This window comes from Meriones unguiculatus, chromosome 16, assembly GCF_030254825.1.
Source record: "Meriones unguiculatus strain TT.TT164.6M chromosome 16, Bangor_MerUng_6.1, whole genome shotgun sequence".
NCBI classification, from domain to species: domain Eukaryota; kingdom Metazoa; phylum Chordata; class Mammalia; order Rodentia; family Muridae; genus Meriones; species Meriones unguiculatus.
Window position 1 is genome coordinate 5,613,353 of NC_083363.1, and position 13,886 is coordinate 5,627,238.

At 52.8% G+C, this 13,886-nt stretch overlaps 1 protein-coding gene across 5 annotated transcripts in view; it reads right to left on the bottom strand.

The window, feature by feature from the left end:
* Ccdc167 (coiled-coil domain containing 167) overlaps window positions 1-13,105 on the bottom strand; it is a 48,879-nt gene extending 35,774 nt beyond the window's left edge. For all 5 annotated transcript variants that reach the window (XM_060369196.1, XM_060369195.1, XM_060369197.1 and 2 more), the window contains exons 1-3: window positions 13,024-13,105; window positions 670-764; window positions 440-492 (exon numbers count right to left, since the gene is read on the bottom strand). In XM_060369196.1, the coding sequence (XP_060225179.1) occupies window positions 440-492; window positions 670-764; window positions 13,024-13,065 (190 nt within the window). In that variant the 5' untranslated portion in view covers window positions 13,066-13,105. The remainder of the gene's footprint in view (window positions 1-439; window positions 493-669; window positions 765-13,023) is intronic.
* Window positions 13,106-13,886: the final 781 nt, after the last annotated feature.

A 13,886-nucleotide genomic window follows, 5' to 3' on the forward strand; every position in this document is an offset into this window, starting at 1 on the left:
TCTGCAAAGGTCAAACTGATGTCCTGGCTGCCACCCATACCCAGGGAACAGACTAGGAGACCTGCCAGCCAACTCTGGGCTGAGCAGAGAAGGAATGGGACACAACTGAAGAGCCTCACAACAGGGGGTGCGGGGCTCTACTTGGCTCTGCTTCCAGCACCCAGAAGGTGGCAGCATTGCTCCACCCACAGAAGCCCTTTCCTGTCTAAGTAGGGCCTATCCACCCCATTCCCAGTGGAGGTTGTCCTGGCGGGGCGGGGCATGGGATGCACGGTCCGTAGTCTGTGGATGACGGCCTTCCTTCTTTCTGGACATGGCCCCAGACAAACCCCAGAGGATACAGAGCTCCTCTTGCTGCTGCTTCCTCCTTTGGGCAAAAAACAAAAAAAACCTGCCAGGTGCCAGGGATCAGGCTGGCAACAGGAAGGAACTTTCTTACCATACTTGGAGGCCTTGCTCATGAGGGTGGTTTTCTCCTTCTCCAGAGACCTCCTGTGGGGAAAGAGTTTACAGCTTAGACCCCTTTCCCTGTCTTAACTTAGAAGGGCAGTAGATTCTTGTCTGAATAAGGGGGTCAAAAGTATGATCTTACGGGACAAGAGTTGAAGCTCAAAGTTAAGGACCCTTTGGCCTTGGCTTTATAGGGGTGTGAATGAACAGAGAGATTACCTGTCCTCAGGACTCAGCTCCGCCCTGTAGAGCTGGGAAGTCACAGCCTCCAGGTCTTTCCGACACTGAGATAGCTTCTCCTCTAGCCTATCAATCTGAAAGAGACAAAGGCACAGATCTCCACAGCACTTTCAACACCGGCGCCTCAGAGGGGCTCACGTCCAAGCCCCACGCTGCTGGCCCACACCACGTTTGTGCTGTTGACAGGCTAAGACCTGGGAAACAAGTGGGTGTTGCTTGGTTCTGACCCTCTGAACCAGGCACAGGGTGGGGATGAAAAGGCAGAACTCCAGGTTAGCTATGTCTCACACGGAAGGTCCCCAGTTGTTTCCATTAGAGTGTGGCACCCCACAGAACCTGGGGCAGACTCAAGAAGTTAACAAGCACTGCAGAGACAGTGCAAGGTCCCACATGGGAGGGGAGGGGTGAAATGTCAGGGGGCTAAAAAAGTAGAGGTGTTTTCCTAGTCGATATGATTCAGTGCAGTCTGTGTTGTCATGATAGGTGTTCTTCTGAGAATCAATAAAAATTGGCGAAACAATGCAACTTAAAACCACTTCTATTTCTTTCTGATGTGGCTCTTAGGCAGAAATGTTGCCTGTCACCAAGCTCAGCATAACTCGATGGCAATGGAGCTAAGCTCCTGAAAGGAAGGCTGCCAGACATATCTTCTTCCATTTGCTCTGCCATTTCAGAGACGTGATCTTAAAGAAAAGACCTTAAAAGATCTTAAAGAAAAGTTGTGGGAAATGGTTTGTAAAATGCTGGGCAGGGCTGTGTGCCAATATCGTTCGTCTGGCATCGAACACAGTTTTGCCTAGCCTTGCTCTCTGGGTGTCTAAGTGGCCACCTCTCTGCTTCTAAGCTGGCTGGCTCGTGCCTCACTTTTGGTGGCTAGTTGTATTGAGGGCTCCTTGGAACCCTATAAAAGTCTTTTTTCATCTCTGACTTTATCTGCCCTTACCAAATCCCCAGGAAAGACAGCAAATGGAAGAAAGGGGTTCCTTAGATGGAATGGTTTCTCTGAGGAGTCACAGGTGTACCCCCCTTCTGTCAGCCTCAGCTCCAGTCCTTACTGTAGCTACCCTGGAATCTTGCCTCCTCAACAGGCTGGGAATCAGGAAAATAAGTCCCTGGGCTTCTGCCTCCTCTCTGGCCAACAGCCACCTCAGACATTCCTAGATCAGCCACTTGGGTGAGTCCAAACAAGAGGTCAATCCTGCAGCTGAGTCAGGAGGGCTCCACAGGAGGGAATAACCTACAGAGCCCGAGATTACTGCATGGTTAACGGTACCATTTCTCTGCCAGTGGGTACCAGGCTCAGACAGCAGTTTGGGCAGTCCCCAGAGAAGTCACAAGCCTCCTTGGAACTGCACTGCGGGGAGGTGAACATTGGAGAGCCAGGCCTGGGAACAACAATCTCTTATGGGTACTTGTGACCACCATGTGGTGTGCCCTTTGAAAATGCCAGAGGCCGTGACGGGGCCTAAAGCTTACTCATGCAGCTGAACCTCCTTGGCCTGGCTAGAAGGCACCATTCTGCTTCACCTAGAGTGAGTCCTTTCTACATACCCTCCAGTTAGATTTTATCTGCCCAGGCTAGAAGTTCACAGACTGGCCAGTTCTACTTGTGCCTGTGACCTGCCTGCCCCAAGAATGCCCGAGTCTGCAGCTCCTTAGGCCACCTGCCATCTGTGTCCAAAAGGCCTGGTCGGTGGCCTTCCTACTTGTGGCCAGAGTGAGTGGCAGCTGAGCGTGGGTGCACTGAGGGATAGGCAGGAGCTTGTCCAGCTGACTTCTGAAACCCTTGGGCTCACTACAACAAGAAAGCAGCTGTGCTTGCACACGGCTGATGCAGCTTGTTCCGGATGTCAGGTCCAGGTTCAGTTCTCCCTGCTGCTTTGGGCAGGGCCCAGGGTTGCAGGCCATTCTGGAAGGGATCAGGTTGAGGATTTCCATCTCTGAATGCCTCTGGAAGGTGACCAGGTGCCCAAACAAGTGGTAATTGCCCCGGAGCAAGGCCAGGAGCTCTTGCTGAGCAGTCTTATAGCTGAGGCTGTGGCCAAGCGGCTCTGCCACCATGCTCTGGACAGGGCCTGAGGGGCTGGCAGTCAGGGGCCTTTATCTGAACAAGCCCAATTTATTTGCAGTTACACTGAATATCCCCACTTTCATTTGCCACTTTTTAATGAGACTTAAATGGGCGAACACAAATCAAGGTTTTAGGGACTCAGTTCTAACCTCCCTCTATGAATATTTATGTCCTGCTGACAGTTCTGATTCCCTTCTAAACAGCAAGTTCTCTTTACAACTGCCTGATGTGGCCTCAGGGATGGGGGTGGGGAGTGGGGGCTGGGCCTGGAGGAGATTCTTCAGCAAGCCACAGACTCATCCTTAGAAGGAGACTAGATACAAGCAACACTTGAAGCAGGGGGCACTGTCAGAAACCGTAATAATGGGACAGACACTCAACAACCAGGCTGTGGAGGAGGCAGGAGGGACAGTCATAATGCTGTTTTTAGATGTGAGTGGGGGTCACAGAGATGGCTGTAGACCAGAGCTGACCCAAGACGGGTCAAAAGTGAAAAACCAGAAAATGGACCCTAGAGAAAGCCCTCAGAGTTGGATTAAGCCTTAGGTTCAAATCTGAAGTATTCAATTCACTCTCTCCCTGCCCTCAAGCCAAAGGCAGGATGGCAGGAAGCGAGGCCCAGCAGCTATGCGCTTTAAGATCAGAATAAGGAGACAAATCTCAGGAAGATTTTAGAAGAGCAGGGTCAGGGCTGGGCAAGCAGTTGGACTGAAAGCTGGAAGCTTAAAAGTGGGGTATATCATATGAAGTGCAGTATAGGGCTCCAACTGTAACTGGTCAGTTGTCACTTGTGAATGAATGCCAGGATCCTTAAGCCTGCCTGTGCCTCAGGTGACAGACATTTCAGAGCAGTGACAGTAGGTGCCAGTAAGCATGTGCTGCAAACAGCACTTCACACAGGTTTAGTACCAGCTATTGTTAGAAGAATGGTACTCACTGGGTCTCTGGCCAGCGTGAGACAGCATGAGCAGTGAGGCGAAGGGTAGCGGGTGGCAGTGGGGACAGCAGGGTCTCCACCATGAGTCAGCCCACCAGCTGACACACAGCATGACATGCCGGTGAGCTCTGTAATCTTTTGGGGGTGGTGCTAGGGTAGTTAATGTGGCAGAGGCCGGTGTGGGGAACCAAAAGTGAGAAGGTGGGATTAACAGAGCCCGAGACAGAAAACGCAACCGAGGCCTAAGGAAGCAGCAGTCCTAGGAAGAAATGAGGGCAGCACAGGGAGGCAGTCAAGCTGTAGGTGTTTGAAGCAAAGCTCTAGGGACCTGGCAACCAGGAAGGCTAGGAGTAGACATGGGTATCCTGGAGACTGTGGCAGAAAGAGGTTCAGTCCAAGAGATGGGAACTTCTGCAGGGGAAAGGGAAGGCTACGGAGCCACTCAGAGCACCTGGCTGGCAGGAGAGTGGCAGCTGGCTACAAGTAACTCAGGTGCTGGCACTTGCCTGGACCTAAAGGGGCAACATGGCAGAAATGTGTCCCCAAAAGAGGAAGAAACATCCATGTGCTATATTTACACCCAGATGAATCTAGGGAACAAGGGGGTATCTAGGGAAGAGGCGCCAGTGGCTGAAGCAGGCTCCCAGTCTTCTGGGAGGACCAGGAACCCCAAGACACAAGGGTGGAGTTGGGAGTTTCTGACATAGCGAACCTCTGAGAGGCTAGGAGGTACCATGTAAACCCCGTGGAGCAGTCTGGACCCAGCAGTGACTGGGCAGTAGCTAAACTGTCTGTGAAGGCAGGGGAGAAGCAGAGGAGGGAAAAACAGCAGGTAAGATGTGAAGAGGAAGGCACAGCCCTGAAGACGGTGGAGCAGCGCAGGCATCCAGGAGCTGGTGCTTAGAGAAGCCTGTGAGGCCTGCACTGCAGTCTGGGTGTGCCAGGAGGACAGCTGGAGGTGGCAGTCAGGGACTCCTCAGGGCTTTCCGCCCCAGCCCATGGCTCTGAGCACTGCTGTCTGCTGAGAGGTGAGGGCTGTAGAGCCCCAGCCCCAGGCCGACCGACAGCCCCTCCCTGACTCAGGAATATAGCCCTACTCTCAGAGCTTTAGGCAAGTCTCCCTGGGGTCCTATGCACCATAAAACCACTGTGTTAAGAGAAACTGTAAAATTCGTCTGAAATCCCCAGGAGGCACCTTTTCAGAGGATGGAGCCTTCAGGAATCAAAGCCCCAAATAGGCTCCTCAGAGGCAGGGAACTTGTGCCACTTGCACAGACAGCTGCCCCTGCACAGGCCAGGTCAGGCCCCACAGGGTGCCAGCTCTAGGCCTGCTGAAGGAGCATGGGCAGCTTTTATTCCTCTGACAAGCAAGAGCCAGCAGGAGCACAGGCTCTTCTGTAGGAGAGTGAAACAATTAAACAAAGCATTCAATAGAGCACCTACACAGCTGGGAGGCAGCAACTCCCGGCCTAGTCTCAGCCACTGCAGCTACCAGGGGAAAGGGCAGGGGTTCCCCTGGGGCTTTGTTCAGGGCCACACGGCACATGCTAGTTTCTAGGTTGGGGAGAGGTTCCCGTTTCTCCAGGGCCTTGCTCCTGGGAGCTTCTGGCCAGCAAATGACAGGATGCTGGGAAAGAACTTGCCTTGGGTAAGGGTAGAGGTGGGGGTCTCGGGAAGGAGTGGCCCACTCCTCTCTGGCCAGAAGCTGGCGGGTTATCAAGGACTTAGATGGTGTCATGTGTCTGCATTGGGGGCATGTCAGGAGCAGCATTGGGAACCAAGAGCCACAAAGTGGATGCAACAGCTGGAACACATCTGCAGCACTGACCAGCTGCCAGGCTCTGTTCTAGACCCTCCACACAGAGGAGGAGGGACAGCCAGAGTCCACATCTTACAGACGGGTAGACTTACAAGAAGGAAGGGGCTTGTCCAGGTGTGTGTCCTAACCCTGCCACGCCATAGTAGAAAGCTGTGATCTTGGCCAGGAGGCACCCCCGCCCTGGGCTGGGCAGCACAGGCAGCTGCAGGCATACAGTCTGACTTTGCATCCACCTTGCAAAGGGGCTGTCACTACTGTGCAGAGAGCAGATTCCCAGTAGAGACGGTTAGCAGCTTGGCAGAGGCTACACGACTCGAAGGTCACGGTGGGGCTGTGTCCTGGTACATGTGCCTTCCTCAGCGCCAGCACCCTTCATGAAAATGTGCACAACCCACAAGGACTACTGACATTCAGAGACAAAGTCAAGCACCTCCTGGCTGAGCCTGTGGAAGCCTGTTGGTCTGGTTTCAACAGATCCTCGACTCTGATGACCTTGTGCCTGGCTGGGCTTGGTCTCTTTTCACACAACAGATGCGCTGCCTGGAAGGGCCTGCCTGGAATCCGTGTGCTGGGAGATACAGGCGCCAGGAGCCGGTGTCTGTCTTCATACTAAGCTGACTGTCCCTTCACAAACACCCTCCCCCACACTGTCACAGTACCCTCCCAAATGCATGCAAAAACACATCCAGTTTGGAGAAGGAAGTGTGTGGGCTAGCTGTGCCTGGTAAGCCCTCTCCCTCCTCCTCCCCAAAGGGCATCAGAGTTTCCTCCTCTTCTGATTCACTGCCTGGGAAGCTGGTCCAGGAAAGCCACTCATTTTCACACATCAGGAGCCTGGGATGTTTACTGTAATGGGTAAAAGCGCTAGACCGCCTGCCCAGATGGTCCCTGGCAGGGGCACTGGGGCTTTCTTTCCATCTGGGGACTCCAGCCACTCAGCCAAGTCACAGGGGACCATGTGTCTCATCTCCCAGGGCAGCCTCAGACCTAAATGGCTGATCCCATGACACTGCTTAGGTGATATTTTTCTGTGGAGGAGGCTCCCAGGAATCTGTGGGGTCCCCCAAATCAACAGGCCTGGTGCAGTTTCCCTTCCAGGCAGAGCAAGTGAAAACAGCAAGCCTTCAAGGTTCTTGTCAGTGACTGGGGTCCAAGGGGACCCCCATCTGAACACTCTTTTGAGGGTGAAGGCTGCTGTAGTCCAGGAGAGCTGCCAAGGTCTGCACAGAGAGGAGCAGTGCAGCTCTGGAAGTCACCCTGCAGGCCAGACCTTGCCCTAAGCCTTCAGCTGCCCCAGGCCAAAATGGTGTTTGGGGTTTGGTTTCTCTTCTCTCCCTCTCCCCCCCACCCCATCTATTTTTTTTTTTTTTATAAACCGGCAAAAGCTACTCCATCACTGAAAGGCTCAAAGCCCTTTTCAAGAGCTGGCATCCGCCCCGTGCCTTATGAATTCATTAATTAAGACGCTGGCAAACAGCCTCTCCACACATGCTGACATCCAGCAGCGTTAGGTAATGAGGTTTTAGTCTCCTGACCCCTGTTAAGTGGAGCGGTGCCAGATGCGGACTGCCAAGAGAATCACCTGCCCAGTGGCGACCTGTCGCTTCCACCTGTGCAGGTGAGGCTCACTTAATGGTCAGCAGGCCCTGAAGGGACCCCAGCAAGGCAGCTCCATGTTAGTGCCGACCTCAGCCCCCAACTGCACACCGGCCTGGAACCAGCACTTCCTCCTGCCACTTAGGCAGACTGGGTAAGTACTTCCTTCCAGCCCAGACACTGCCTCTCACTCTGTCTCAGGAGATTGGGACCTTCCCCTAGGCTTGTGCACCGCTCATCCTAGCCCCCTGGACTACACTGGCCACAGTTCATCCCAAAGCCTCCACCTGCCCTGAGTCGCCTTCAGTCTGTCTGCTGAGAACACTAATCGCTTCCCAAGTACTTGTATCCCACCCTGAAGACACTGTCAGTTGGCCAGTCCAGCGCCGACTCCCAGCCCTTCCCCTCAGCTCGCCCCCGCTGCAGATGTCCAAGAACAGTGAGGTGGCAGCCAGGGTCACACACAGCTCAGCTTTGGGCAATGAGATGATCCAGAGGTAAGAGTCTAGATTTACGGTTGAACGTGATGACTGGGGCTGTGGCAGCTACCTTGTGACTATGGACACAGATAAGGCCATGCAGAAACACTAGCCCTGATACTAACTACTAGCTACTGAACGGGGCTCGGCTTTGAACCAATGCAGGGACTTGTCTATCATCTCCTATGGGGAGAACAGCATTCCCATTGTGCCTAAGACACAGAGGCAGTCTTTGGAAACTTGGTAGACAAAAGCTTTCCAATCGGACAAGATTTGTGTACTAGGAATGTCAGGACAAGTTATCTCCTTGATTATGTCAGCCGGGGACACGGCTCAGCAACAGGGCGCCTTCCACGCATGCAGGAGGCACTGCTTTCAAACTCTAGCGCCTCAAAAGGGTGGGCGTGGCTAAGACCCATGTTTAGGAACTTCAGGCCATGCAGCCAATGGGCAGGCAGCCCAGTTACTGTCACAGTTTAAATGTAAGCAAGTTTCCTATCAGCCCGAACTCTCCCTGTCCATGGCTGTGACTTTTCATGGGAAAAATGGTTTTTGCTCTTGTCACTCAGAACAAACTCTCAGACCCTAAACACACAGTTGTTTCTGACTGAGTCTCATGGGCCTCTGAAAGGGGCAGAGTTGGGGAGTTAAAAGGGAACCTGGCTGCCCTATGGGTGACCACCTGGCACAGCTGATCCATGGCCACCCTCTTGGTAATTGTTTCACTGTGACAAGTAAGCCAGGCTGTTTGCAGGTGCTGAGATCTCACTTGTGGGGCTTTTACTGCACTCGTCAGATTAACAAGCATCTTTGATTAAATCACCACTTCGCTAGCTTGGAGCGAGGACTTTTAATAAGAGGGTAATATCTACTGCTACTGAGCACCAGCGCACATTCAATACTCAGGCCCGCTGGAGGCAGCAGAAGAGGGAGCGGAGAAACAGCCAGACGCCAGAAAGGCCCAGGGTTACAGTCTCAAAACCTTGCATATCCCAGCCAAAAGGAACCTTAGAGACAAAAACTGAAGATACCTACATACCCATACAGTTTTACACATCTATATATTTACCAATATTTGAAATATCCATGCAAACATCTACAAAAATGCAGTGAGAACGAGGGGTACAATGTGCTGGGGATATGGTTCGGTGCTAGAGGGCTTGCCTACTGTGCTGCTACCTCGTTAAACCACAGCTGGCTCTTCAGTCCCAGCTGCCAGAGCCACAGTCAGTCCTGATCAAGTCTTGTCTTTGCTCTGAAATGTCACGAGCCAGGCCCTCCAAGATCTGCGCTGTTCTTGGTTATTTTCCAAGCTCCCAGAACAGCTCAATCAGCTTTTCTCACTAGTGGTATTTCCAGCTCAGGGTTCCAAACACCTCCACAATCCTTCCAAACAACATGGCAACGTGTGCCATAGCAATAACCCATGAACCTGGTACCAAGATCTGTTCTAGTTAGCTTTTCTTTTGCTGTGATAAACATGACCAAAAGCAACTCAAGGAGGAAAGGGTTAATTCAGTTTCTAGTCCTTCATGAAGGGAACTCGAGGCAGGAACCTGGAGGCCATAGAGGAAGCTGCTGAAGGCCTTGCTCCCCATGGCTAGCTCTGCCAGCTTTCTTACACAACCCTGGACCATTTGTCCAGGGCTGGCACTGCTCACAGTGGGCTGGGCCCTCCCACATCAAATCCTTCACCAAGAAAACGCCCCACAGACTTGCCCACAGGCCGATGTGATGGAGGCAGTTTCTTGAAGTTCCTTCTTCCTAGATGACCCTAGTTTGTGTCAACTTGACAAAAATAATTAACCAGCACCTTACCATGTGTAAGGCTGCAAAATGGGTAGAGCTGCTCCCTCACAAAGCACTAAGAGATTACATGCTGAGTGGAACTCAAACACTTAAAATTCTGTGCTGGAGGCTGAGGGTGTGGCTCAAGGGTAGAGCACCTGCCTAGCAGGCAGGCAGCCCTGGGCTGTAGAGCCAGCATAGATAGACAAAAGGAATTTACTTCTCCATGTTACTAATGAGGAAACCAAAGCAGAAAGGGGATGGGCTCAGATCTGCAGAGGTCAGGAGGAAGCAGGAGCAGCCATTTGTCCCTGGCCACCTTATGACAGGCATGCTCCGGGCACCTGGCAGCCATATTGTGTGGAAGGTGTGATGTGCGGGTCCCTGTCACATGCCCGCCCCCTCTCCCCTGGTACACTCAGGCCGCACTGAGCCTGCGGCCTCCCGGCTGATGAGCCCTGGCTGATGAGGAGGTAGTGGGGCCCTGCACCTTGGCTCTTACAAAGAGGGTCCTTAATGCAGTGGGTACTTCCTCTACTCTGTCCTTGACAAAGGACATACCGGCAAGGTGTGCCTTGATCTTGTGGAAAAGATGGCAGGACCCCACCTGCAGCACACCAGAGGCTGGCAGGAGAAGGCACGTGGGCCAGACATCCACCAGTTTGTTTCTTACAAAGGGCATTTGGGTTTTTGAGATGTTTCTCACTATTGCAGTCTATGGTGACTTTAAACTCACCTGTTTCCTACCTCAGCCTCCTAAGAACACAATTAGCCTTAAATAGGGCCTTTCTGGGGCAGCCACGCTCACACTGTCCACAGCCGCTTTTGTATTAAGACAGACTGATGGCATGGTAGCTATGTTTTTGTTTGTGTGTCTGAGTCAGAATCACATGTACCGTGGTCTTGAGCTCCTGATCTTCCCTTCTGTTTTCCGAGTGCTGGGATTATAGGCATCTGCCACCGTTACTGGCCTATATTTTATGAATGTTTTGCTTACACGTTCGTGTACCGCATATCTGTTTGGCATCCAGAGAGGCCAAAAAAAGGCAACAGGTCCCTTAGAACTGGAGATAGAGATTGTGAGCTGCCATGTGGATGGTGAGAACCATCCATGGTCCTCTGCAAGAGCAGCCAGTGCTCTTAACCACTGAGCCATTTCTCCAGGCTCAGTACTTCTGTTCTTTAAAATTGATATTGAATTAGCAAACACTGAAGTGGGTTGGGCTTCCACAAAGCTCTGGTCAATATTTTCATCAACTGTTGCATACACAATGTTCTCAGATGTGTGTTTCTGTTAAAGAGATCTTATTTAATAAACTGATCATTTTCATTGGCACTGAGCTCACTGCTCAGGGCATCATGTAGTGTCAAGTTGTTTCAGCCTGAAAAACAGTTTCTCTAACAAACCAATTGTCCCTATGAGCTCCATCACAGCCCTGACACACTAGACAGTGCTTTAGCGCTGTGCTTAGGGATCTCTTGAAGTAACAAAATCACCAATAAAGAGCACAAAAATGCAAAAATCATGGCACTGGAAAGCCCATAAAAAGGACATTTGTTATGGCATGACAGCTCAAATAGGGCAGAGGCGCACTTGCTCAGGCTCAGCTGGAAACACGGCTCTCAGGTGACTCCAACGCGCCGCCACTTTCTTTTGGAAATATGCCGGTACTGATCTGAGGGCTACAGATACACCATAGCCGGGAGGCAAATTTGGAGTCTGTGAATAAGACTTTGAAGAGGGCTGCAATAGGGGCCTTCTACCGTAGGGTCTAACCTTTTGACTCTTTCTACACAAGGTCTGCTGACCTCTGACCTCTGCTCCAGGCCATTAGAGATAATGACGACATTTTCATTCCTGAAGCTTCCGAGTTTGGGGGTTTCTGTTACAGCAGCTCGAGGTGTTCTCGCACAGGCTGTCAGGTCCACGCACTGCACACTCTCAGCTTACTTCATTCACCATGCCCGCTTCAGTCTTTTAGGACATTCACACGCCCAACAACTTTTTTCCCCCACCTACAAAGCAGGCCAATACCTGGCTGTTGCTACTACAATCATCTGCTGTGGTAGAATTCATTCCCGGGGTTGGGGGGGAACATGGGGGAGACATAGCACCGTCCACCCCTCCACCAAAAGTCCCATCGACAAACTGAGGTACGGTTCTGACGAAGTTCTCTCCTGCGAGAATGGGTGTGGGGACAACGTCCAGGGGTGTGTGTGCTCCTTCCCCAGCAGCCCACACTCAGAAGGCCTTTCTTTACTCAACTGAGGAGGGCTTTCCAGTAGCCAGCGGGATGGAGGGCCCTCCTCTTCCCTTCCCTGGCTCATCTACTGCGGCCCTGCCCCGGGGCCATGTGCAACTAAGGCAGAGTTGCGTCCCACAGGTGATACAGGAAGAGGCTGGATGCTCAGGTGAGGGTCTGTGGCCCTCCCCCACCCTCCACTGTTAGACATTCGGCCCCCTACACGACAGACATCATACACGACGCCTGCATTACCACAGATACGCACAGCCTATGGAACACACACTCAGGTCCTCCTGAGTTACCTGGGATGAGAGAAACAGTCATGGCTCCACTTCTGCAAGCTCTACGAAGTCTTTGAGGACCACCGAGCAGGCAGGAAGCCTCTGGGAGGATCCCCCAGGGGTGTCCAAGCTTTTGACCGGATGCTGTCATCTACAAACACGTTGGGCCACGTTCTGGGCCACGTTCCTAGGTGTGCTGGGACACCTGTGGCCTGAGGGCCGCAGGCTGAACATACTTTCTGTGCTAACTGAAAAGGAACTGAGCCCACTTCCGGGAAGCCCACTTGAGCAGCATCTCACCTTCTCATTCCCTTCCCCTCTTTGCTCTGTATCCCAGGCTGGTTTTGAACTCACACATCTCACAGCCTTAGCTCTCCGAGTCCTGGGACTAGAAGCATGCATTACCACGCCCAGTCCCCGGGTTCTGCTTAGAACCTCAGTTCCCTTGTCTACACAAGCATGGCAGGCGGGCAGGCGAGGATTCACCGAGAATGCAAGCGAAGGCGGCATATGGTCCTCGACGTGCGCGGGCTGTCTTTCTTTCCGTGTGTGACGAACTATTTGAAAGGCCTCCCTGACACCAGTTCTCCCCTAACACCAGGTTCCCAGAGACCCTCTCAGTCATCTCCAAACCACAAGCTTTGGTAGCCCACAGGAAAAACCTCCCCGTCTCTGGAGACGTCTAAGCCACTAGCAACAGCCTGGATAGCAGAAGTGTGCTCACCCTTGGCTGGTTCCCTCCCTCACAGGTACCCCACACCTTGGGGCCCACCTGTCCCTTCTGGCTACTCCCCAACCTCCGAGTCTCTCTCCTGGGAACGCCCACTACGGCCTGCCTTATTTAGGGTTCCCCTTCCGCATCTCCTCCTCTGGGGGCCCCTTGGCTTCTGGATCCTCGGTCCCTGCCCTCCCCACCCTGACCCCTGACCTCCGGGTCATGCCCCCCTCACGTCAGGAGCCTCTCTGGGCCCTCTCCCCTCGCGGCCTCTCCCCAAGCCACGTCGCCCTCGCTTCCTCCCTCGGGCCCCTCGACCTCGCGGTCCCCGGGCCGACTGACACCCCTGCGGCGGGACACAGCGACTAACCACGCGGCCCAAACCCAACTTCTCCCCTCACCTCCTGAGCGACACCAAGATTCTCCCGCTTCTTTTTAGTCATATTGCTCGCTGTGTCTCCCGTACGGGGCCAGCCCACTAGGTCGCACCGCGCACGCGCAAGTCCTCGTGCTTCTTCCTCATTGGCCGGCGCGCCGGAAGGAGGCGGAGCTGCTGTCGTGGCCATCTTGTTGAGGGGCGCGTCCAACCCGCAGCGGCCATGTTTGTGAGGGGCGGCCTCTCGTTGGACAGTCTCGGTGGATAAGATCTACGAAGACTAGCCCATCCTTGGGTGAAGACTTCTTTACATACTGAGAATTTTTCCTTTCTTTCATTCTTTCTTTTTAAAGATCTTCCTTTTTGCATCCGTCAGGGGCATCCGTGCAGTCGGTTTTGTTTTGATTATTTAAGATTTTTTTTAAATTATGTATATTGTGTTCTTCCCGCAGGCCAAAAGAGGGCGCCAGACCTTATTAGAAGATGGTTGTGAGCCACCATGTGGTTGCTGGGAATTGAATTTAGGACCTGCGGAAGGGCAACCAGTGCTCTTAACCTCTGAGCCATCTCTCCAGCCCAGACAGGGTTTCTCTGTGTAGCTCTGGCTGTCCTGGAGCTCAGGCTGTAGACCAGGCTGTCCTCGAACTCACAGAGATCCTCCTACCTCTACCTCCTTAGTGCTGGCATTAAAGGTGTGCGCCACCATGCCCAGCCTCTGCATGGTTTTTTAGGTTAACTAGTCTCTTTCAATTCTGTCCATCCTTCCAGGCCCAGCATGCAAGCCCTGCTCCTTCAGTCCCAACTTGAACCCCCTGCTATTTGGGATCTAACATGGGCTTGTACTGTTACTTCTTCTTGTCCTGTGTTCTTAGGCATTGTCTTGTTTTC